Raw genomic sequence first — 25,370 nt, 5'->3', positions numbered from 1 at the left:
TTACTCCTTAATTTAAGCTTCACGTCCTCGATTCTTGACACAAATATCGCAACAGCAAAAGAAAAAATGTCTTAAAATATCTTTTAAAAATAAGTTCTGTTGATTACGCAATCAGATATTCTTAAAAAACGTAAAAGATTAAATACTACATCGATATCCCAATACCGTACACGTTTGTGACATGACTAGGCGAGTATTCTTATTTTATTTAATTAATGAATATTCACTAGCACTAATAATGTTAATAAACCAAAGCAACCAACCAACAACGCTCCCACATTTAACACTAAACATTATAATAAACAAATCTGTATCAAAATTTTTGGTCAAGTAATAACCCTAAAAACCGTTAGAGATATTTATCATCAACACTCGTTTCTATTAATAATTTAATATTGCTACTAACTATGATACAATGCGTACTAATGAATTCAAATAAAACTACAATTTTTATTTTGATATTTATTATCAACGTTCGTTTAAGCAATTTTCAAATAACAGCACAATAAGGTATTTATTATCAACATTCATTTACACATTATCATATTGTGTTTTGTCTAAAAAATTATTATTATACTATTATATTAGAACGCATATCACACCAATATATGCGTGGATATAAATGTCAAGCAAATCCACGCTGTCACAGCGAAACCGTTCTCCACCACATATATCACGCCACGTGTCACTCCGAAAAGCGACATTATGGAGATTCGTGGAAAGCACACATCCCTATTACCTTAAGAAAATATCGCACCCTCAATCTGCCACGTAATCAAATATCTCTCTTCACAGCCTTCCCTTTTTTTTTCTTTTTTTTTTTCCTTCGTCTCTCTCATAGTCACAGACTCACAGTTAAACCGCCACCGCTAAAAAGTAAAAAAAAAAAAGCCCAAACTCGCTTTTCCTATATTTTTGTGTATATATAGTATACACCTCGAAAGAACCGTTCATTTATATTTCGTTTCAACTTTCAACCGAAGTTATTTTATCGAACCATTTATTCTTAGATTTTCATAATACGAATTCGAAGATCAAAGCGAAGACATGGAAAGTATGACCTTGACTGAAATGTTAAAGAAGTCGGCGGCGAAATTCCCAGACCGACGAGCAATCTCAGTATCCGGAAAGTTCGACCTGACACATGGCAGGCTACAATTGGTCATCGACCACGCCGCTTCTCTGCTTCTCGCGCACGGAATCAAACCCGGCCACACAGTCGCTCTATCCTTTCCCAACACCATTGAGGTCAGTTTTCTCAGAGCCCAAATTTTCTCGCAGACGAAACAGAAAAATAATATTTATTTTTCTAGTCTTTCATTTAATTATTTATTTTTTAGCAAAACTTTTCATTAAAATAATAAATCTGGCTCCGTAATTTGGCACCAAGTTTTATTAAAATATTAAACATTAGAATTTATTCGAGCAGGATCTTTTCGCAGTTTTTGGCTGTATACGCGATGATATTTATAATTTAATTTTGGCAGTATGTGATCATGTTCTTGGCCGTGATTCGGTGCCGCGCGGTGGCGGCGCCGCTGAACACGGCCTACACGGCGGAGGAATTCGAGTTCTACTTATCGGACTCGGAATCGACGGTCCTGATCACTTCGACGGAAGGAGTTCCGACGGCGGAGATCGCCGCGGCGAAGCTCGGAATCCCTCGCTTGACCGCCTCGCTCCGCGACAAAGACGGCCACGTGTCGCTCTCTCCGAGCCCGGAGGCCTCCGATTCCGCGTCGGAGCTCGGCGCCGTCAACGAGCCGTCCGACGTGGCGCTGTTCCTCCACACGTCGGGAACGACGAGCCGTCCGAAGGGAGTTCCGCTGACTCAGCAGAACCTGGCGAGCTCGGTGAGGAACATCAGATCGGTGTACCGACTCAGTGAGTCGGACTCGACGGTGATAGTCCTTCCTCTGTTCCACGTCCACGGCCTGATCGCGGGGCTGCTGAGCTCCCTCGCCGCCGGAGCCTCGGCGGCGCTTCCCTCCGCCGGCCGATTCTCCGCCTCCACCTTCTGGAAGGACATGGTCTCACACGAAGCCACGTGGTACACCGCCGTGCCCACGGTGCACCAGATCATCCTGGACCGCCACGGTACTAAGATTACTACTATTAACCCTTCTTATTATTATTTTCCTTTTTTTTTTTTAGTTTAGTATACCTAAATTCGATATCAATATTTCTCATCATTTATACTTAATTCTATAATATAATAATTCAAAATTAATCCATTAAATTTGAAAATTGTCCAAATCTAATTTTTTTTTTACTGAGTTAACAGATTCTTAGATCTCTGTAATATAGTCAAATTTAACATTATATAGCTGAAATTATTTACCCGTATATAAATTATTTAAACTTATATATAAAATTATTTTCCATGGTCTTGTGATCTTTTGTTTCAAATTTGATTATGATCTCTCTCTAATTTCAGAGATCTCTATTATTTTTAAATTTCATTAATTTTTAATTAATTATTTAGCAAATATATAAGGTCAAAGCGTCAAACATACGCTTTTGGACACGTCTTTCTTATCACCAAGGAGGCAAGGACAAAGCTAGCTGACCCTAATTTTTTTTTTTATCATTTTTAATTAAAAAAAATTATATGATTTTTTTTTTCGTATATACCCCTAATTGATTTTTATCCTTGCGCGCCACTGTTTATTGCACGATCTACATCGGCCAGCGTGCGTTTCTAAAAAGTTATTCCATAGTTGGCATGTTTAATCATATACAAGGTCTAGAGATAATTAATTAATTGTTTCTAAATCGTGTCAAATTTAAATTAAGATCACTCTCTTATTTCACACTTCATCAATTTTAATTGACTATTTAACTAGAACATAAGGTCACGCACTGGGACGGAGCCAGAAATTTTTAAAAAAATGAGTCAAAAGTGTAAATTTTTAAGGTAATAAAATGTAAAATATTTTAAAAATAGGCAAAAAATGTAAAAAAAAAAAAAAAAAAAAAAAATTTGAGGGGGTCAGTGGTCACGCACACACTTTCGGACATGTGTTCCTTGTAGCGATTTTCGAATAATTGGCATGTGGAATCATACCTAAGGTTTAGAGACAACTAATTGAATCTAAAACGGTGTCTTAACTTTAGAAGCGAAGCCGGAGGAAGCCGAGGCGGCTCTGCCGCGGCTCCGGTTCGTCCGGAGCTGCAGCGCCGCCCTGGCTCCGGCGGTGCTGACGAGGATGGAGGCGGCGCTGCGGGCCCCGGTGGTGGAGGCGTACGCGATGACAGAGGCGGCGCATCTGATGGCCTCGAACCCTCTCCCGGAGGACGGCGAGCACAAGGCGGGCTCCGTCGGGAGGCCCGTGGGCCAGGAGATGGCGGTCCTCGACGAGGGCGGGGCCCGCCTCGCCGCCGGGGTCCCCGGGGAGGTCTGCATCCGCGGAGGGAATGTCACCAAAGGGTATAAGAACAATCCGGAGGCGAACGTTGACGCGTTCAAGTTCGGGTGGTTTCACACGGGCGATATCGGGGTTTTCGACGAGGACGGTTATTTGCACCTCGTCGGAAGGATCAAGGAGCTCGTCAACCGCGGAGGTTAGTACTCGGAAATTTATATAGATTTTTTTTTTAAGAATTTTTTTTTTTTGTGTGTGAAATGAAATTTTATGGTTAAGATAGTTCATTATAATTTAATAGTTTTACAAGGAAAGTGAATGTTTGATATTTTTTGACAAGGATTAGATAAGTGAATGTTTCATAATAATTTATGTACGTGTGTATGTATGTTTGATGTTTTTGAACATATTAAAAAAATAAGAAGTTAAAATCACTTATTTTAATGGGACAATTAATTAAGTCAGTGGTTTAATAGTCCATCATCTTTTTAAAAAAATTACTAAAGTTTCATTTTTTTAATAAAATAGTCTAATACCTCGCAACGTTGAATGAAACATTGGATAAAAAAAAAACAAAAAACTATGAAATTGAGTAGTTGACACAAGTTCTTCTTTTTTAATGGTCAAACCAATTTGTTTTACGGTTTAAGGCGTTTTGCATGAATGTGTCTTGTTACGTAAGCGCAAGTTTTTCTCGACATGTCAATCAAAGGCGTGTTTTCGTGCTTTTTTTTTTTTTTTTTTTTTTTTTTTTTTTCATGCATATTTGTAATTGTATTCATGCGTGTTCTATTTTCATAAGTGAGTTTGGTGAGGGATTTGTGCCTGTAATTATTTCTTGAGAGAAAATTTCAAATGACAACGAAAAGAGGCTTGAATTAAGGACTAATATTTTGTTGGACCTCAATTTTGACTGAGAATATGGCACACGCTTTTTTTGCTTGGGTCTCTTTTGACTTTGTATCATTCTATATTAATTTGGTTTGACTTGTCCAAATTAAAAAGTCTTGTATGTTAATATTTAAATTTATTTTTTTTTTCAGGTGAGAAAATATCACCAATTGAAGTAGATGCTGTGCTATTATCTCACCCTGGCATAGCTCAGGCTGTCGCCTTTGGAGTCCCCGATGATAAATACGGCGAAGAGGTATGTTCTGCGAACTCACATCGTCTCTCTCACTTTGTGTCTCTCCAATTAAATCAGATTTATTTTAAAATGAGGTAAAAAAATGGACATATAGGGAGACACAATAGATGGACAATATGTAAAGATGGATTTTCGGATATAAATAAGTATTATTTATTAAATTTTTTTCTCCGAATCTAACCGTTTAAAATGAATCGAACGGATTTGGTTAATTTTAAAATAAGTTTAAATATGATAGAAAAAAAAATCTGTTAACCTAATAAAAAATTAGCAAAATAACCAATTTAAACGTTTAAGTTTAGCAAAATAGCCAATGTTTCGTAAATCTTAGATAAATAGCCACTGCATTTTATTTACAAGTGTATTTTTACAAAAATACCCATAAATAAGCTCATAATTTTTTGGGTATTTATGGGTATTTTTGTAAATATACGCTTATAAATAAGCGTAAATTAAATGCAATGACTATTTACCGAAGATTTACGAAACGTTGACTATTTTGCAAAAGCAAACGTTTAAATTGGTTATATACCTAATGGACCCTAAAAAAAAATTCATTTTAAATTGTCGGTTAATAACAATATTGTAAAAAATATTTCCAGATGATATATATGTATTCATGTTTTACTTGAAAAACATAAACGTGATTAATTTGTTAATAACAATATTGTAATACAACATGTGTGTGTTTTGGCAGATAAATTGTGCTGTGATCCCAAGAGAAGAAGCGAAAAACGAGGTGAACGAGGAAGAGGTGTTGAGGTTTTGTAGGCAAAATCTGGCGGCTTTCAAGGTCCCTAAGAGGGCCTTCATCACCGACTCTGTCCCAAAAACCGCCACCGGAAAGATCCAACGGCGAATTGTGGCCGAGCATTTCCTCGCTCAAATCTCCACCGCTAAAGTCTCCAAGTTTGGCGCTTAATCAATCATTTTGGTAGAAAAAAATCCCAACAATATGTATCCTATCATTGAAATCTTACATAAAATTTTCAGTTTAATTTAGTCCGTGTCATATGTAAGATTAATGATGAGGCATAACTTGTTACTTATTTGTTCCATAGCATGAATGAAATGTAGTTGCAAATAAAATCATTTTTGGTGGTTTCTCAATAATATATATGTATGCACAAATATATGCTCATTTTCAACAACTACATACGTACACTTTCATTTCGAACATACACTTGGCAAAAACAAAATTGCTTATAACATGAGATCTTCAATACAAAATAAATGAAGTTAATAAAAGATACGTGAGACAACACGGAATTACTCTATATTAGGAAATACTTCTTTGATGTCATTCTCGAAGAAAGTGGACACTTGGTGAGGAATGAACTACGAAAATGAGACATCAGATCCAGTGATCACTGATCAATCGCTAACAATATTAACAAATGTTGCTCTACTATTTGCTCATATCAATTATTAAGTAAATCTTTGTATAAAATTGTAAAAAAAGCACAAAAAGTCTCTAAAATTTCTCCATCGAGAAAGCCCTGAATTTTCTTCAGCTTTGTACTGGCTTGACCAGAGGCGGCTAGATTAAACCAAAATTTTGACCGGAAGACAAAAAAAAAAGTCTATTTTTTATTTTTTTTATTATATTAAAATTAATTAAAAATTAAAAATCGTGCTTATATGAAAATACAAAGAAGTTTTTTTTTTAACTCTAATGATTTTTTTATTTATTTTGAATATGGTAAAATCACTTTAAATAAGTATAAAATAAGATTAAAAAAACTATAAAACGAGATATTTTTGGAAGATAATAATGTATTATCAGAACAAGAATGAAAATGGAGGTATAATCAGAATATTTTTTGAAAAGGTAGATAGGGTAATTTTCAGACTTGAAATACGCATAAATAGGAGATAAAGTGATAAAACTATAAAATGAGGTATTATTAGAATACTAATTTTATCCAACTTTGTTAGGTTTTGATATTTATTTTCATCATCTCCACTCTTTCCACTTACTAGTTTATCACTAATAAAGTAATAATATCTCCATCTAACTTGAAAAATTTGTCTTATATTATGAAAATTTTGGCTCAAATGTTTGTGACATCTTCTCAGCTATCCCAGATTTTTTTGACCATGCAGGAACAAAAACAGTTTAAGGTGAAACTCTCACCAACATAACTAAGACCCTTGTGCGTTTCATTGGAGATTTTCTAGCAGTGATCAATATTCCATCCATATTCACAGTACCCTAATTAAGCATACGAACAAATTTAGTGATAAGTTTGACTACATGTTTCTTCACATCGGTGATGACACATAGACGATTGGTCTTCTCTATTAAAAGAGACTATTATCTCTTTTTGCTTCTCTGTGATCTGAGACTCTTCAAACCACTTCGGATATGAGTTTCAGAAACACACGGGACATCAGTTTCAAAGAACTTTATACTGCGAGAGGTAAAGGTAACAAAGTGATTTATATGCTCTTCTTCAGCTTCACTTTTAGATTCAGCCTTGTCATCAATGAGAGTAATGTGGTAGTTTTTTAACTACTTTCTCAGGTAGTTAACACATTCAGTTTGGATATGACCAAAACCTTCGGGCTCAATCGTTTTTTTTTCTAAGTACTTTGAAGCACTCTTACGGGATAAGTACTCCTACGATTAGATTAACTTTCCTCTGTTTATTTGCCCATATATATCATTGTCTTTTCACTTTCTTAAAAAAAAAATTGGTTCTAACACCTTGAGAGGCTTTGTCTCGATTGTTCCATATTGAGAATTTGAATATCTAGCTCTCGTGACAAGTCTTCTCATAATCCTACGGTCCTACCACTATTTTTAGCAATCATGGAAAGCTTTTCATGATACGCATCATCACAATATTATGAAGTTTAGAATCAGAATTAGTAGCCTTAATAAGGAACTTCTTTGGTCTTCTTATATGTTAGTGATGCAGCGAAAGCTATGCCGTGAGTAACGATTCTGACCGTTGATTCGATGCACAAATACCCCGTTAAAAACCTTCAAAAACCTGTTGATTCAAGACAAAGAATACTAGTTTTTGGGCATCAAATTCGATTCCACTGTTGAAAACGAAATTGGAATTAGATAGAGGATTTCTTTTCATTCATAAACTGCCATTTCAATACACTCTACTCTATTTATAGAGTCTTACATCAAAAATAAAGGGGAATACAGAACATCACAACATTAACAGCAATATTAAATCATGTGCAGTGGTTACTAAAATCATCATAACTTTTTCGAGGGAACTCCAAAGGCCACGAAACCTTCACCATTAGAAACTAGACTTTAATAGCTTTCAGTGGATATGCTATAAGCCCGAATCCATTAACATTTGCCCATTCAACTTCTCGTTTAAAGTTGGCTGATTGTTTATTTCCAAAAATTACATATTATTATGTCCTGCATCAGTTAGACTGTCATCACGAGACATCTCTTGAGAAGAGATCCCATATAGAAATAAGTGATGTTCTCCTTTTCACACTCGCACCTAACCTAAGTTAATCGGACGGAATAAAGAATTTTGTTACGATATTTTCAAAATTCGGGCCATTGGGCCACTGTAGCTAGTTATATTGAAACGTTGTAATTTCAATTTGGCCAACGTTTCAAAAGTTTTAGTTTAATAGCCATTGCCTTTTATTAACTTACACAAATACTTTTTGACGCCCATTTTTTGTTTATTTTTAAATCAATTTATTATATATTAAAAAACGTAAGTAGGTAACTAATTCCCTAGAAAGACGCAAAACAATTAATTCTATATTAGAAAAACTGAGGAAAAAATTAGTAAAATTGCATAGGAAAATCCGATTATGAAGTATACACAATTATTGATCATAGAAGTAGTAATGTTAATTAACGAAAATTACTTAAATTAACAAAAAATTACCGTAATTAACTATACAAGCTTCATAAATAAACCTTGAAAACCATGGAAACAAGTGTTAATTAACGAAAATTAATAGTAAACAAACGAATCAATACCCAACGAGACCTCAAGATCTGATCTCTTCGGAAAATTATTCGACGTGTACGTGCAGAAGCAAATCAAACAAAATTATAAACCTTAGCTTTGAGAAATATGAACAATACAAGTTTTAGAGAGAAAGATCCAAGATCGGATTCGATCATTTTAGCTTGCTCTCTTCTTGAACTCACAAGCCTCGCGGTTCGTCCATGATCTGAACGGAGGCTGTTGCTTTTTTCTTCATCCCCATGGCTCACGGACCCGAGAAAAATACTGATAAACACACACTATTACCGTTTTGTGTTTTGTGTGTGTTTGTGCGCGCGCGCGCGCACACGAGAGAGAGAGAGAGAGAGAGAGAGAGAGAGAGAGAGAGAGAGAGAGGTCCTGTTTGGCATAACTTTGTTTAAAAAAAATGCTTTTAAATTCAGTTTTTGAAAATTTTTGCTTTTTTTTCAAAAACTGACAGGTGTTTGGTAAACTGTTTATAAAACAGTTGTTGCTGATAACAAAAGTTGATTTAGCGTTTGGTAAAATAAATATATTATAGTAAAAAGACTAAAATAGACATGTTCTTAAAAATTAAATAAAAATAATTAATATGTTTATTTATATGCATATATATATGAATAATAATTTTTTTAAAAAAAATCAAAGAGAAAAAAAGATAACGTAACAAGACAAACTACTATTGGACTCCAACGGCCAACGATATTCCAATAAAATGCACAAATCATTTTTTAATAAGTTTCACTCTTAAATAATAATAAAAATGAGACATAGAGACAAATTATGTATTATGGTACAAAAATTCTCACAATTTATGAAGAGAAATAGAATTTAAAATATCATACAAATGACTTAGAAACACTTTGTACGAGGATATTACGGTAATTTGTATACCAAACTTAAAACCACTTTTTCTAAAAGCTAAGAATCATAGTTTTTCCATCTCATGTACAAAATCTAAAATCGTTTTTGAAGTTTTTTGTAAAAACAGTTTTGACAAACACTAGATAAGCAGTTTAGTTTTTTCTAAAAACAAAAACAGGGAATTTTAATCTCAACCAAACGCAACCAGTATCTGATTGATTTTGTTTCTAAAAATGTGGTACACGTTAACTAAAAACTGAAAGTAATTCAAACTATCACATAATTGAATTAAATCCGTTAAAAACTGCTGAATCGATTATTGCCGAATTTATAAATAATGATTTTTAAGGAGTAAAAATGGCAGAGAAATTTATAGAAATTGCCACGTATCTAAGAAATGGCTATTTTTTTTAAAGATTTTTGAACTGGTTGTCATTTTACAATCTTTATGTTTCAAGTGACTTAGTTTGTTATATATTTCTATATATATATATATATATATATATATATATATATATATATATATATATATTAGAAACGAAGCAAAAATTGTGAAACGAAATTTTATGTTCCATTTTACTCGCTCTCAGGTTTTTTTTTTAAAAAGTTCATTATATATATAGCCTTATTTATATATAGAAAGTGCCACGTATATAAGAAATGGCTATTTTTTAAAAAAGAATTTTGAAACTTTGACCATTTTACAATGTTTATGTTTCAAGTTGTTTAGTTTGATATATTTCTTTTAAAAAAAATATATTAGAAACAATACAAAAATGGAAGTTTCCGATTTCCAATTGGAATCGGAACGAAATTTTCAGTTCCATTTTACTTGCTCCCAGGTTTTAAAAAAAAAGTCCATTATATTTTTTGGTAAATAATCATGTCCAAATATTTACACGCGTAAATTGACTGAAAAACCTTATCAAAACGTTGGTTATTTACTTAAAATTTACTTAAAACTTACAAAACGTTGATTATTCATCTAAAATTTATAAAACGTTGGTTATTCGAAATTCTTCTACTTTTAAATTAATTGGTTAGTTTGCTAATTATTTGAAAAAAAAAATGTATAACTTAAGTCAAATTGAGGGTTTTTGTCCGTTTAGTCTATTACACCATAGGGACGTTTCTTTTAGTTGGTGTGTGAAGGAAGATGGACGGAGAAAGTGAAACATCAGAGAGAAAATACGCAGCTGATATCAACACAATCAAAGAAGCCGAGGCAAGAATCAGGCCATTCATACACACAACCCCTCTTCTCTCCTCTCGATCTCTCGACGCCCTTTCACGAAGAACCCTCTTCTTCAAATGCGAACTCTTCCAAAAAGGGTAATAATAAGTTAATAACTTCACAAACGACGTTCAAAGTTCTGATCTTTGCTTCCTTTTCGCTTTGGAAAGTACATTGCTTTAGTGCCAAGTATAGATTTTTCAACTGTTACAAGACTTTCCGTAGAAAATAGGATGTGGGTTTTATTTCATTCATTTAAGCTGTATGTGATTGTTGCCAAATAATGTGAATAAACTAATGTTTTTTTGGATTTTATTTAGTGGCGCTTTTAAGTTCAGAGGTGCTTGTAATGCTGTGTTTTCACTCAGTGAAGATCAAGCTTCCAAAGGAGTTGTAACGCACAGCAGGTTTTCGACTCTCTCTACTCATTTGTGTGATTTTTAGAATAATTAAATGTATTTTGCGAGTCAGAAAACTGTAATTAGTTCTGTATTAGTATGCAATTAGTTGAATTGTTATAAGTTGATGACGGTAAAGCAAATGGAATACTAAATCAAGAACACACATATTTGGGCAGAGATATCCGAGACCAGAAAAAAATTAAAATAGAAGGAAAGCATAAGGTGGCTAGGTGATTGTTTTCAGGAACGGAGCTAGATGACATAATTTAGGAGGTGCTAATTTGAAAAAAAAATTCCCAAAGGGGCTGATATGAAAAAATTAATTATGGGGGACTTGATTTGTTTGTGCGTGTTTGAAACGAAGTGGTAACCATGCGGCGGCGCTTGCTCTGGCGGCGAAGCTAAGGGGAATCCCGGCGTATATTGTCGTGCCCAAAAACGCTCCGAAATGTAAAGTCGAGAATGTGATTCGGTACGGAGGTCATATCATATGGAGCGAACCCAATATGAGGTCGAGGGAGAGCGTCGCAGCCGAGCTGTTGAAAGACACCGGGGCGGTCTTTCTTCATCCTTATAACGACCCGAGAATCATAAGGTAAAACGGAGACAAAGAAAAACAAATTAATTAGATGGTGTAGAAGGAAAAAAAAAGGGTAAATTAGCAAAATAGCCAACTTAAACGTTTAACATTGTTAAATAGTCAATGTTTGGTAAATTTTGGGCAAATAGCCACCTTCAGACGTAAATCTTAGGTAAATAGCCACTTTCATATACCAAATGTTGGCTATTTACCTAAGATTTATGTCTGAAAGTGGCTATTTATTTCAGATTTACCAATCGTTTTCTATTTAGTAATGTCAAACGTTTAAGTTGGCTATTTTCCTAATTTCCTGAAGAAAAAAAATCAGCCCGAATTGCGAAAGAAATCTAAGCTTTGCTAGTGTTTTATACCAAACATTGGCTATTTACCTAAGATTTACATCTGAAAGTGGCTATTTATTTTAGATTTACCAAACGTTTGCTATTTAGCAATGTCAAACGTTTAAGTATGCTATTTTCCTAATTTTCTGAAGAAAAAAAATCAGCCTGAATTGCGAAAGAAATCTAAGCTTTGCTAGTGTTTTTAAAAAAAAAAAAAAAAATTCAGGTGATTTTAAAAAATTAACTTCATTTTGGAATATCTGCTCGAAATTAAAGAAGTTCATTCATATAGGATTGATAGCAATTAGTCAGCTCATTCATAAAGAATTTTTAAATTATGACTTAATTTATTTTATGTAGCGGCCAAGGAACAGTGGCGTTGGAGCTTTTGGATCAAGCACCACAACTCGACACCATTATAGTTCCCATAAGTGGTACGTATGAATCTCGATCCTCTGTCTCTTTTTTTGTATCTCCCTTCGTGTCTCTCCAATTAAATTACGACACGTCACCGCCTACAAATAAATATGGGCACGAAAAAAGTTATAGAAATCCGAATTCAAAATGTATATAATTGCGATTTAGGAGGTGGATTGATATCCGGAGTGGCTTTGGCGGCTAAATCAATCAACCCCAAAATCCGAATCATCGCAGCTGAGCCCAAAGGAGCGAACGACGCGGCTCTGTCCAAAGCCGCCGGCGAGATAATCACACTACCCGAGACCAACACAGTGGCCGATGGGCTTCGTGCTTTTCTTGGAGATCTCACATGGTAAAGAACTGTTTAGTATCACGAGGTTTTATCTCAAATTTACCAACTGGCAGTGAGATGAGTAACTCGTAACTGAGTCCCTTGATCTTTTCAATCTGAAATCCCTAGCATTCCCTCTCAAGATAGTGGTTTTTCGATCTTTTACTCATGCACAAAGCTACATGCTAATCTTATTTAATAACACCATTATTTCGGGGGGAAAAAAAAGTTATTGAATATTATGAACTAAAAAAAATATTGCTTTCGTTTTTATACATCAAACGTTTTACTTTAGCCCTCACTATAATAAATTTCTAGCTTCGTCCTTTGCCCGTAACCCATTGGAGCTACTGTGCTTTGATACCATGTTAAGTATTGTGTCCTTTCGCAAAAATCAATTGCAGGCCTGTGGTTCGAGATTTGGTCGATGATGTCATAACGGTGGACGATGGGGAGATAATAGAAGCGATGAAGCTCGGTTACGGGATTCTCAAGGTCGCCGTGGAACCGAGCGGAGCGATAGGTTTGGCTGCCGTTTTATCCGATAGTTTTAGACGAAATCCGGCTTGGAATGAGTGTAGACACGTCGGGATTATTCTTTCCGGAGGCAATGTGGATCTCGGTGTGCTTTTGGATTCCCTTAAAGGGTGAGAAGAATCTAAATCTATGCACAGGCTTGTTTTTGTGTTGGGACATTTTATTGATTAGTTCTCACTTTTAATCCAAGTAAATGGGAAAAAAAAAACTATATTCAACACGGCTTGATCAACCTGTGATATTTAAGAGTTATTTAAAAGTTTATGAGATATTTTACGCCTGCGTTTTATACTAATATTTATCAGATTGAAAAAAAAAAATGGAGTTATTAAGATTAGATGTTAACGTGTCAATACCGATCCACCTATAATTTAGTCCCTAAAGTTGAGGTTCAGGTGGTTTTGAACCATTTAAGTAGTTCGATTCAAACATGTCCGAAACCGTCCAAGATTATTAAACAAAAACAAAAAAAACAAAAACACCACATGTAACTTTGTTCCCTTTTAATATTAACCTTAAATGTACTTTCTTAAAAAAAAAAAAAAAAAAAAAACAGCTTTCATGTTCTTGACACAAGCTTTCACTATCTTCAATTCAATTGAAAGTCATTCATTTGGGCCCAAATGGGATCATATTCAGAAGTTTTCTGACATTTGTTTTGAATGCTGTTGTGTGGCTTGAATTACAAGTTACTGATTGAAAATTAATAAATGAATCAGCCAAAAAAAAAAAAGAGTAAAATCATGTGCAAGTGTTTTAGGACCAGCAAAGATGTGAGCTTCATAAATTCCCATAACAGCAATGCCTTTTTAGTTGATGTCACCATTCGTCTGCTTCATAATTTTAGGATACAATTATATATCAAAGTGTGGTTAAAAAATATATAAACTACTTGATTTGTGAAGTCATTACATTATAGAGGCCTCTAATTTTCCGCAAACAAGCTTTAAAAAAATTAGAATTTATTAATGATGTTGCATAATTAAAATTATAGGCTTTGTTGATCGATAAATTTTCTTCGTCTTAATAAGTTAACTGTCTACGAAAGAGTAAAAGTTGTCAAGATTCAAATGGCATCAACATGAGCATATAACAACCAATATTAAGACCCAAACTCGAAAGAAGAAGAAAAGTGTTTCTCCATAACATGAACCACTTTCTATGCATGAGACTCCACAAAATCGATAACGAAAATTCAAATCTAGAGGCCACAATAAGTTAAGACGTAGAACAATAGTCTATACTTCTTTAACGAGATATTGCCTAAAAGTTTATTTTGAAGCCGCCCTGACAAACCGACAGAATCTCGGGTGATAGTTTTAATTTAAATTTAACTCGAATCATGTGAGAGTGAAACATTGACATATAACTTGTAAAGATATGGTCGAGGCAATTCTCATTGTATTTGCATTTTATGAATATATGTACATATATATGTATTTTAGAATTTTTTTAATATTGGAACTTTGAAAGTTATATTTTTTGCTACACTTAAAGTCTTCATTTAGAGGCTATAAGATGTAAACTTGAGAAATCAAGTTTAGTTTTATCCCACATTTGAAAATCAAGTTTCGTATTGAACATTTTAGGAAAATCAAGCATTTGGGTAGATAAAACGTCAAAAATACCCTTGTTAAAAAAACTTCGAAACGATTAGAAAGATGAAGACAAAAACTTTGAAATAACTAGAAAAATGGAGACAAAACCTTCAAAACGATTAAAAAGATGAAGGCAAAAAACTACGAAATCAATAATGTCAGAATAATCTATTTTCGAAAATTTTGCCTTCATTTTTATATTGACTTTGAAGGTTTTGCATTCATTTTTCAGTGATTTCGAAGTTTTTGGCTTCATCTTTCTAATCGTTTCAAAGTTCTTTAACAATAGTATTTTGGATGTTTTACCCACCCAAAAACTTGGTTTCCTAAAGTGGTCAACATAAAATTTGATTTTTAAATGTGAGGTAATATTAAACTTGGTTTTTCAAGCCTCTTAATTGTTTTTAAAAGATTAAAGATTTTTTTTTAAAAGATGGACTTAAAGTCTTCGTCTAGAGAGAGAAATGTCACGGTCAATTAATAATAATTAGAAGTGGCTTAGTTATTTAGTATATATGTTATAAATAGATGTGGATTATGGATACACTCACTTATAAATGTTCAAGTGATACTACTACACGTTTAACTTCATGATTATCGCTTTTTAAAATATAATTATTTTATTAATTAAAAAAACGACTTAATATAATTTTTAAGTTCATTTCATCGCTTATAATTCTGCAATGACTTTTGACATAATACTATAGAAACCGAGATTCTTGCCTAGAAAAAAAGCATTTTGCATGAAAATCAATTGCATAGAAGGAAGCTTCAAACCTGCAGAGAGCATCAGATAGTTGGTGACAACCATATATTAACATGTTAATTAAATTGGGTCATCAAAATTAAAATGGTCGCTTCTATCATAGTCAACTTCGTCAACCAACTTTATTTCGTTTGCTAAGTCATGTTTGATTTTTATAATCCACATCTTAGCAAGTTTATTAATGGTGCTATCAAAGTTAATATATATATATATATATATATATAAAGAGAGAAGATCAAAAGGAAAAAAACACTATGGACCACTTCAATGAATAAAATGTAAATACATACCACGGACTCTATAATTAATTCGCAAAGAAAAGTCCAAATGAAAATTTTCTAAAAGCAACTGCTTTAGGGTCACTCCAATTCAGTACAACTCTTTAGAACTTTCAAACACTTATACAAAACTATTAATTCTTTGTGCCAATAATAAATTAAAATAAATACTGTTCCATAAATGAAAATAGAAAGCAAAAAGTAGTATCTAACAAATTTTATTTTATGACATTAAATGAGTGGTAAGTTAGAGAAGGAGAAGGAATATAAAAAAAAATCCCTAGCAACTTAGCAAGTACCAACATTAAATTAGTAAAACATCATTAGATAGACCAAATTTTCAATTTTTTTTTTAATCGGGACCAAATATTTATTTTTAGTTTCGATAGATTGTATACAATAATAGCTGTTCCCCACTTTTTTTTTTTCATGTTTCAAACTCAGAGCATGTTATGGTGGGCATGATTCAATGTTTTGAAGAAATAAAAGGGAAATAAAGTTGAATTGACTTGAGGAAAGTTTTGCTACAACGTATAACTTTCAAGTGAAGAATAGAGGGAAAGGTTTGAACAAATAATTGTGTTCTTTTTTTTTAATCTTATAAACAGAAGATCGGAGGAAATAAAAATTCAATTTTTAAATTTTATATATTTTTTTGATAAAATATCTACTTTAGATGTATAAAAATATGACAAGCCTCCTTTAAGATATATTAAATGAAAAACAAAGTAAAAGATACTTTGTATTAGTAAAATCGAATCCCTCTCTCTTACATTCTCTTGTATCACTTCTATGCGAGTTAGGGTTTTCTAAAAAGGTCGTTAGTAGAACGGTGTTGGGGTCAGAGGTGTGGCGTGTTTTTTCGTCTTTGATCTCTTCGACGGTGTCTGATCTAATGATTTGGGGTTTGCCGATCAGAGATTCTAAAGCGATGAATCTCTAGTGGCCATCGAGTTCTTGTCCCCGTTGTGACTTATGTCTTTTGTCTTTCTGATGCTCTCTGTACAATGTTGTCATAAATAATGTCGACGTCTTATTTTTTTTAATCAATTTTATTGTGTTTATCAACACTTGATTTTGTAGTTATATGTATTATTTATTTTGCTCCAAATTAAAGACGGATTAAGTGTCGTCCAGTATCTCATTATGAGAGTAGATTTTTTGTCAAAACATACTTATTTTTTTCGTGGTTTTTAACAGACTACAATTGCTTGAATATCTCTATTAACTAGCGAGTGTATCTTGAAAGAGCTACTAAACAAGCATTCGGATTTTAGTATGTGTATAGCTTTTTTTCTTTTCTTTTTTTTTCTTCAGAAGTGTGCAAATGAATGAGCAAACACTTATACTTTAGGGTTAAATATAAATATGATCTGACAATTTGTGATGTTTTATCTATAGTCTAATATTTTCTTTAAAATGCTTCGTACCATTTTTCATTTTAAAAAAAATGGGAAAAAAGGCATCGGACAGTAAGTGAGAGAAATAATTATTTAATGCTTTAAATGCACCAATATAGCAGTAAACCATAAAATATATATATGGGCCCAAAATACGAGCGTGTCCTTGTCAAATTAAAAGGGACGCAAATACCTGTTTAAACGTGTATTTTCAATATTAAGTCATTTCGTCCTTTTATCAACACCAAAAAAAAAAAAAAAAAAAAAAAAAATCAAAATCCTTTGTGTTATTTAGGGGCCCAAAGTTAGGGCAATACTCTGTAAAGATATATTATTTACAGTGTTTGTAACTCTCTCCACTCTTTACATTGCCAACTAGTAACTACTAACTAGCCTTTTAAATAAGACCATATTTAGTACCTTCTCACACAATACATTGTTTTATACTTGTTTTTGGAAAAGCTAATATTCATCACTTTGGTTAAAAATAATAATATATGTATATGCATTTCTTCTCATATCTTCTTTACATATTGAAAACTATAAAGTATGTCTGCGAGTAAGACCTAACTTATCTTATACATTATATTATCCCAACATGCATAATAAAATCATATGCTACACATGAAGGCAGGTGAAAAGTATTGGATTATTAATTAATTTTTTATTGGTTTTTATTTTTCTACTTTGTTTTAAAAAAATATTAGGTCCCCTATATGTATGTGACATCTGTTTATTATTACTTCACTTGTAGGAAACCCCACAAGGCTTTTTCCTATTTTCCTTCTTCTAAATTATTACTATTATTATTAATTGTTTTTGTAAAGAGAGTATCTTGCTTTGAAGCATTGTCAGCTCTCATGCTTAAAGCCTTAAACAAATCCATTGTCTTCTCTATTCCTTCTTTTACAAAGTTAAAATGAAAAGATACAAGTGATGCCAAAACAGAAAAAGCAACTGTGGAATAATTATTAATAGAGAAATACTTCAATCATAAATAGTAAAATTGTAATGGGCTTTACAATTAACTATTCCCTCCCTACAAATCATGTGCAATTATTATTTTTCCTTTGTTTTGGTGTCAAGCAAGAAGACATTTCCCATAAGATACTTGAGAACATTTTGTTTAGGTTTGTTGGTTCTGAATTTTGAATTAATATATAAAGAGGCTCAAATGTCTTATCATAAAAATAAAAAATAAATTACTATATTACATATAGTGGTGGTTGTTGTAGAATTAAAATAAAATAGGATATTTGTATATACATCTTAAATTTGTATTATAATTAACGTTTAATTTAATTATAGTTAACTAGTCACTAATTTTATTAACAATCATTAATTGATAATTTTGTCCAAATAATTCATGTTCATTAACAATTAATGGGAATGAGTTATTTGGACAACATTGTCAATTAATTGTTGTTCATATAATTAGTGACTAATTAGACAAAACGTTGGCTATATAACAAATAATAAGTATAAAACTTAGTTGTTTATAAATTTCTTTATAAAATATCTTTTACGGATCAACATGTTTAATCTTATGGATAATACCAACTGTAAAATAATAAAAATAAAAAAACGCAACATTTCAAAACTCATTTATCGAAAGATAAGCTATAAAATAAAAAAATATTGCTGAAAAGTTGTTACTAATTTAAATTGTGTTTAAGAAAATACAAATTATACGAATCAATTATACCGTATTAACAAATATGAATTGACTGCAAAATTCTCAAATTTTGAGATCAAGTGAGTGAAATACGATTCATAGTAAGGGTGTCAAAAGGGCTAGATCGGGCCGACCCAGCCGTTTTTTCAAGTCCAAAAGAGGCACGGGCTCGACCCAAATTCTTTTATTAGTATATTTTGTTCATAAATAAAAAATAAAAATAAAAAAAAACTCTTTCTATTTATCTTAAATTATTAAAAAAAATTCAAACATGTCGGAAACTCGTCGGAACGTGTCGGAACTCGTCGGAACGTGTCGGAATCCATCGGATTCCGATGATCTTCATCGGAAATTCCCAGATTTAAAAAAATATATATATTCACCTCCAAATCTCATTCAAATCAACCTAAAATAACTAATAACCACTCAAATCTTGTATCCTAATCCTACACTAATTAAACCATGAAAAAACCATAAAAAAAAACTAACTTTTTTTTTTTGTCATTTTGAGGTATGGAAGTTTGAGAGAGCTTGAAACTTTGGTGGAGGTCGGAGTTATGGTGGTTTCGGTCGGATTTGGTGTGGTTGGGCGTCGGAATGGGGCTCACGTCGGATTTGGTGTTCTTTGGTGTGGAGAGAAAGTGAGAGTGAGAATGAAAGAGATGGAAAGAGATGGAGAGAGGGTTTATTTTGAATTAATGATATTTTCGTCCAAAATTGGTACAAAAATCCAATTTTGGATATTTTTTAACTATTGGGTCTAATTGAGATATTTCCATAACTTTTGGGTCTAGATAATTAAATTTCTCTATATATATAATGGGAGAGAGAGAGAGAGAGAGAGAGAGAGATAGATGATGTTGATAAAAAGAAAAAAAGTTGAGAGAGGAGAGTGGTGGACATACTATGTTCATGCATAGTCATCTTTGTCTTTCTATAAAGAGAATAAATTGTGCAAAATTAAATATGTAGCTTAGTTCTAGTAAATTATATTGAATCCTATTTAATAATGGTCAGAAGTTATATAGAAACCTATTAATGATGTGATTTAATTTATATTAAAGATGTCAAAAGGGTTGGGTTCGGCCAGCCCGACCTTTTTTTTCAAGCCCAAAAGAGACATGTACCTGACCAAAACTCTTTTATTAGAGGTTAATCTTTGATTTAGAATTTAAGTACTCATTAAATATACATATAGACTCATCGCACGAATATTATGTTCATGTTCATCTATCTCTCTTTCTCTCTCGATGGTGTTTTTATTGTTCATGTTCATATCTCTATCTCTCTTGATGGCGTCCTTACTGTTCTTTTTTATTGTACTCGTCGCTGGGATGACTACATTATCTTAAGAGACCGTAAGTAATTGGGATCCTACAGGCCACCAACATCCAAACAACTTGAGCACTAGCCCGACACTTTTTTTTCAAGCCCAAAAGAGACCTGGGCCTGACCAAAACTCTTTATTGGAGGGTAATCTCTGATTTAGAATTTAAGGGCTCTATATATATATATATATATATATATATATATAATATATATATATATATATATATATATAGACTCACCGCGCAAATATTACGTTCATGTTCATCTATTCAGTCTCTCTCTGTCTCTCTCTCTATAGCGTCCTTACTGTTCACGTTCATCTCTCCATCACTCTCTCTTGATGGTGCCCTTACCGTTCCTTTTTATTGTACTCGTCGCAAGAATGACCATGGTATCTTCACAAACTGTACGTCATCGTGATCATGCAGGCCACCCACATCCTAACAATCTAAGGACCATGTTGGCGATCATCGGCGCCGTCGACGGCCTGATGACAAGCAGCGCCTTGGTGGCGATAAAGTGTTGAAGCGATGGTTGTTGCAACGGGTCGATCTACGCCTAGTTCTAGTAAATTAAATAAATAGCTTAGTTCTAGTAAATTATATTGAATCCTATTTAATAATGGTAAGAATTTATATAGAAACCTATCTAATAATGTTATTTAATGTATATTAAATATGTTAAAAGGGCTGGGCCCGGCCAACCCGACCCTTTTTTCAAGCCTAAAAGAGACCTTGGCCTGACCCAAACCCTTTTATCGTAGGTTAATCTCTGATTTAGAATTTAGGTGCTCATTAAATATACATATAGACTCACCGCCCAAATATTATGTGCATGTTCATCTATCTCTCTATCTCTCTATCTCCCTCTCTCTCTCGATGATGGCGTTCTTACTGTTCATGTTCATCTCTATCTCTTGATGGCGCCCTTATTGTTCATTTTTATTGTACTTGTCACTAGAATGACCACGGTATCTCTTACAGACCGTAAGTTATCGGGATTCTGCAAGCTACCAACTGTTAGGAATAATTGTCCACTGAAGATAGTTAATATAATATAAAGTTGATTTTATTAGTATTATTTATTAGTGGGTTATTTTCTAATTAGAATCAATAATAACTATCATCCATATAATCTTGTGGTGTGACACCGAGATTGACAAATCAAATGAATAAGAGAAAATAGAGGTTTCGTTAATTATTCGGATTTGTGGAAACTTTAATTACTAGGTCCATAGTCCATATGGTGGCTCTGATAATATGGAAAGAGATGCTCGTAATAATTAGATAATTGATTACATTATCACTACAACAACTTGGTTGCAATTTCTTTCACATTCGTAATAAAGTATTTTACGAATAAGTTATTACTTGTTTAAGTAACTTTGGAATATCACTTATATTTAAATGAGCTTATAAAATAGTAATTTAAATCAGCTCACAAGGGATAAGCGTGTACAATGAGGTACATGTGTCTTGGATTTGTTTGATCAAAGCCAATAGAATTGGAGCTTTTTCTCAAATAGGAAATAAATATTATATATGAAATATTATCCGATTTGGTTATTATTTAATGTAGTAATTATTTATGAGAGTATCATGGAGATATTCTCTGCTATTCTTTTTATGGAATAATATATCTTGTTGTGATAAATAAATAATGTATTAATTACGTTATTTATTGAGAGTATCATGGAGATATTCTCTACTACTCTATTTATAGAATAATATATCTTATTGTGAGAAATAAATAATGTATTAAAATATGTTATTTATTGAAAATATGATGGAATTATTCTATATTAATCAATTACTTGATTAATAAATTCTAATGTTAGAAGTAAATAAATATCAGATATTATCTGGATATTCTATTTATTAAAGTAAATAGAAGATATTTGATTTTTTATAATCATAGAATCTCATGTTAAATAGAATAAGATCAAAGGAAATCAGGAAATTGCATATTCTATTTGGGCTAAGTTAAAAATTGTCTAACTGATTGCAATTCACTCTAGTTTTCTGCCCAACTGCTTTCTTCCTCACTTGAGATTTTCGGCAGCCCCTCTCCTAGTTTTGTGGACGTTTTTTCTCCCTCCTGGAGCTGGAAAATTTGTTCATACCAACTCCCAAAGAAAGAAAGAATTATGACACCTTGTTGGAGTAATTAGTGAGAAAAGAGTTGGCCCACACCAACATCCGAACAATCTGAGTACCCTGCTGGCGATCATCGGCTGCCACCAACCTGTTGGCAGGCGGCGCCTTGGTGGCGATAAAGTGTTGTGGCGGTGGTTGTTGCAACGGGTCCAGCCTAGTTCTATTAAATTAGATATGTAGCTTAGTTATAGTAAATTAAAGAAAATACTCTCGCCCAAATGACCTCTTAGCGCGTGGATATACTCCTCGTGTAACGACCTCATCACGCGTGGAGATTCTCCTCGTCCAAAAAGGGATTCTTCTCGTCCAAAAAGGAAATCTCATCGTCCAAAAAGGAAATCTACTCGCTCAAGAGCACATCTTCACCATTTTTTTAGCCAGTCTCGGCTGGGTCCCACAGAACAACTCAAAAATCCTCAACATAATTTCAAAACACTATAAATACTCCATTCACTCCACTATTTTATCTCAAGAAAATAAAAATCCAGGCAAACACATGCCAGCTTTCTTTCTCACTTCTCTCTCTTGATTCTTCTTCCACAAGAACATTTGAGAAAAAAAAAACAAAGAGAAAAACCAATACACTCACAATATATATCACAAAAACAAAAAAGAGAAAAACTTCAACATCTCTCACCTAAAAACACAGGAGACGAAATATTCTCTCTCTCTCTCTCTCTCTCTCTCTCTCTCTCTCTCTTTCTCTCTCTCTCTCTCGCGCGCGAACAGTCTACAAAGCCAAATTTACATTCACTCACTAAAAGTGTCAAAGAGCTTGAAAAATCGATTGTTATGTTCTTCACTTAATAAGAGGAATATTTCACCGCACACTTCACGTTTTCTCTTTTCTTAGGAAATCGCGACGACAAATTCACTTTCGGCGTAAAGTTGAATAAAAAGCGAACTCACTCCCACGTGGAGTCGAGAGAAGAACAAACTCACTTCTGGCGTGAAGTTGAGCGAAAAACAACCATCATCACACTCTTAATCTCACGGATTCAAAGGTATGTGGCCAAATCCACCCATGACACGCATCTAACAAGTGTTAAATCCAAAGGCATGCGACAAAGTATTTTAACTGTCAAGCGGCCATATCACATTATATATTTAAAGGCTAATACACTACACGAGTTGAAAAATTAAATTACCTACCAACGTGGAGTCATATAGTCATGACAAAACTTCATTTACTTAATTAAATCCAAAAGACCCGTTCAATCGATTTTACATGCTTGACTCGAATGGTATAAATTAAGTTCATATTTTTCTAATCATAAGGCGTTCCCTTTTGCAGCAACTTAAAGCCTCTTTTTTTTTTTTTTTTTTTTGGATCAACGTACATTCAAGTTTCAACACGTTAATCTCTATTGACGGCAACGCACTTTATAATATACATGCACATGTTGTTGCCACGTAATCACACAAAAAAAAAAATTAGAGAAATTCCCTTCTCATTTTCAATGCATAATTGTGCTCTAAATAGAAGCTTCCCGTTGCAATTCCCCAATTAATTAATAAATCTCCCTAAAATTCTGACTCACGTGACAAAACCATCATAGATTCATAGTCAAATTAATAAATAAAATTACAACAAAGTTCAAAGGAACGAACGACACAAAGTAAAACCAACCAAACGCTGATTTTTTTTTTTATTATTATTATTATTATTTTAAATAACGGTATATTGGCGATAATAAAATTGACAACGAGAAGACCAATATATCATATCGTGGGCTAAACGGTAATTAAACAATGAGTTAGAAAAGTGAGGCGCATGATTACTTGGCGCTAATTCCGGATGGGCCCAATAGGCCCATTTATTTGTGATTGGCAATAAAAGGTCTTTATTTGAATTGTAATTAATTTTAAGTCACTCTTTTAAACATGCTATATAATTTATAATCTTCTAACACAAAAAAATGCTATGTTTAAGAGATAGGGCATAGATGATAGATTAATAAATTTTATCTGTAACAATAAGGAATGATTATAGTTTTATGATTTAGAAATTTGGAAGCTAATGTTTGTTTTTTAATTATTAAGATTAAAAAAATATTGATTAGATACCCATGAGATTGTAGTTAAAATAAGATGTGTTTGTTTTTGGTTGTCGTACTCATTTAAATAAGATGTGTTCGTTTTAAATTTCAACTTTTTATTGCCGGGCATTGCTCAAGTCAAGTTTCGCTAGTATTATATCTGGTCTTTTTATATAAGAAAAAAAAATGCCAGTCTGTTTATAATATAACAAATGCGAGTATACAGTAAACCAATTCCAAAATAAAAGTAGCTTTAGATAATTTGATTTTGGTGAATATTTTTGTGGCACAAGCACTTCCCACAAAGAGTTTTGTTTTTATTATAATATAATTATGTTTTTTTTTTTTTTTTTTTATGAAATGTCTTTATTGAAAGGGATTATTAATTAACGACACAAATGTTATTATTATACTTGATTTAATATTTAATGTAATTACAGATTTAAGTGCTAAGAAACGTACAGTTTTTGAAATGAGGAGGATAATAGTTCCTTAAATTGTTTGTTATTATTACACCAATTATCATCTAAAACTAGAAAAATTTAATTAAAACTAAAACAAAAATGATTTGAGCTTTGCCAAGACGGCTAAACCTAATTTATGATACCAAGCGGCGTCACAAAACTCAAACACAAGTGATAAGAAGAAAAAGACAAATAAAAAATAACTGTAAAACAATAAATATTGGGTTGTCCATGCCCTCTGATGCGAGTAAATTACTCTGCATGGTCAACTAAAGTTTGTCCACATCAAATAAAATGGAATCAAAGTCTCTCTCTCTCAAAATTAAAATTGAAACCAGAAAAGAAAGTTTATTAAAACTAAATCTGAACATTTGAAATGGAATGAACAAATTAATTCCGCTAATTTTGTGTGGATCAACAAATTTCACTCCAAAATTTAAATAGTAAACATTGACGCGATTTGATCGTGTATCG

At 32.8% G+C, this 25,370-nt stretch overlaps 2 protein-coding genes across 2 annotated transcripts; both read left to right on the top strand.

Moving 5' to 3' along the window:
- Positions 1 to 941: 941 nt before the first annotated feature.
- AAE3 (AMP-dependent synthetase and ligase family protein) lies at positions 942 to 5,625 on the top strand. The gene is made up of 5 exons (XM_089607995.1): positions 942 to 1,248; positions 1,488 to 2,097; positions 3,118 to 3,564; positions 4,409 to 4,512; positions 5,210 to 5,625. The coding sequence occupies exons 1-5, from the start codon at positions 1,048 to 1,050 to the stop codon at positions 5,432 to 5,434; spliced, it is 1,587 nt and encodes a 528-aa protein (XP_089464121.1). The 5' UTR covers positions 942 to 1,047; the 3' UTR covers positions 5,435 to 5,625.
- A 4,819-nt stretch (positions 5,626 to 10,444) lies between these two features.
- Positions 10,445 to 13,460, top strand: SR (serine racemase). Its single transcript, XM_089601340.1, has 6 exons — positions 10,445 to 10,679; positions 10,902 to 10,988; positions 11,347 to 11,577; positions 12,264 to 12,337; positions 12,489 to 12,675; positions 13,059 to 13,460. The coding sequence occupies exons 1-6, from the start codon at positions 10,504 to 10,506 to the stop codon at positions 13,303 to 13,305; spliced, it is 1,002 nt and encodes a 333-aa protein (XP_089457466.1). The 5' UTR covers positions 10,445 to 10,503; the 3' UTR covers positions 13,306 to 13,460.
- The last annotated feature ends 11,910 nt before the right edge of the window (positions 13,461 to 25,370 follow it).

Source organism: Urtica dioica, chromosome 2, assembly GCF_054948205.1.
Source record: "Urtica dioica subsp. dioica isolate 48M chromosome 2, U.dioica_male_clone48M_v1_H2, whole genome shotgun sequence".
Taxonomy (NCBI): Eukaryota; Viridiplantae; Streptophyta; class Magnoliopsida; order Rosales; family Urticaceae; genus Urtica; species Urtica dioica.
Note: the sequence above shows the minus strand (reverse complement) of the source record. Positions and strands in the feature narration are given on the sequence as shown.

Excerpts from the sequence above, each read along its gene's own strand:
- AAE3 (XM_089607995.1), top strand. The coding sequence starts at position 1,048 with ATGGAAAGTATGACCTTGACTGAAATGTTAAAGAAGTCGGCGGCGAAA. Across the intron at positions 3,565-4,408 it reads GGAGCTCGTCAACCGCGGAG|GTGAGAAAATATCACCAATT; the intron begins GTTAGTACTCGG and ends TTTTTTTTTCAG. Across the intron at positions 4,513-5,209 it reads ATGATAAATACGGCGAAGAG|ATAAATTGTGCTGTGATCCC; the intron begins GTATGTTCTGCG and ends GTGTTTTGGCAG.
- SR (XM_089601340.1), top strand. The coding sequence starts at position 10,504 with ATGGACGGAGAAAGTGAAACATCAGAGAGAAAATACGCAGCTGATATC. Across the intron at positions 10,680-10,901 it reads TGCGAACTCTTCCAAAAAGG|TGGCGCTTTTAAGTTCAGAG; the intron begins GTAATAATAAGT and ends GATTTTATTTAG. Across the intron at positions 11,578-12,263 it reads AACGACCCGAGAATCATAAG|CGGCCAAGGAACAGTGGCGT; the intron begins GTAAAACGGAGA and ends TATTTTATGTAG.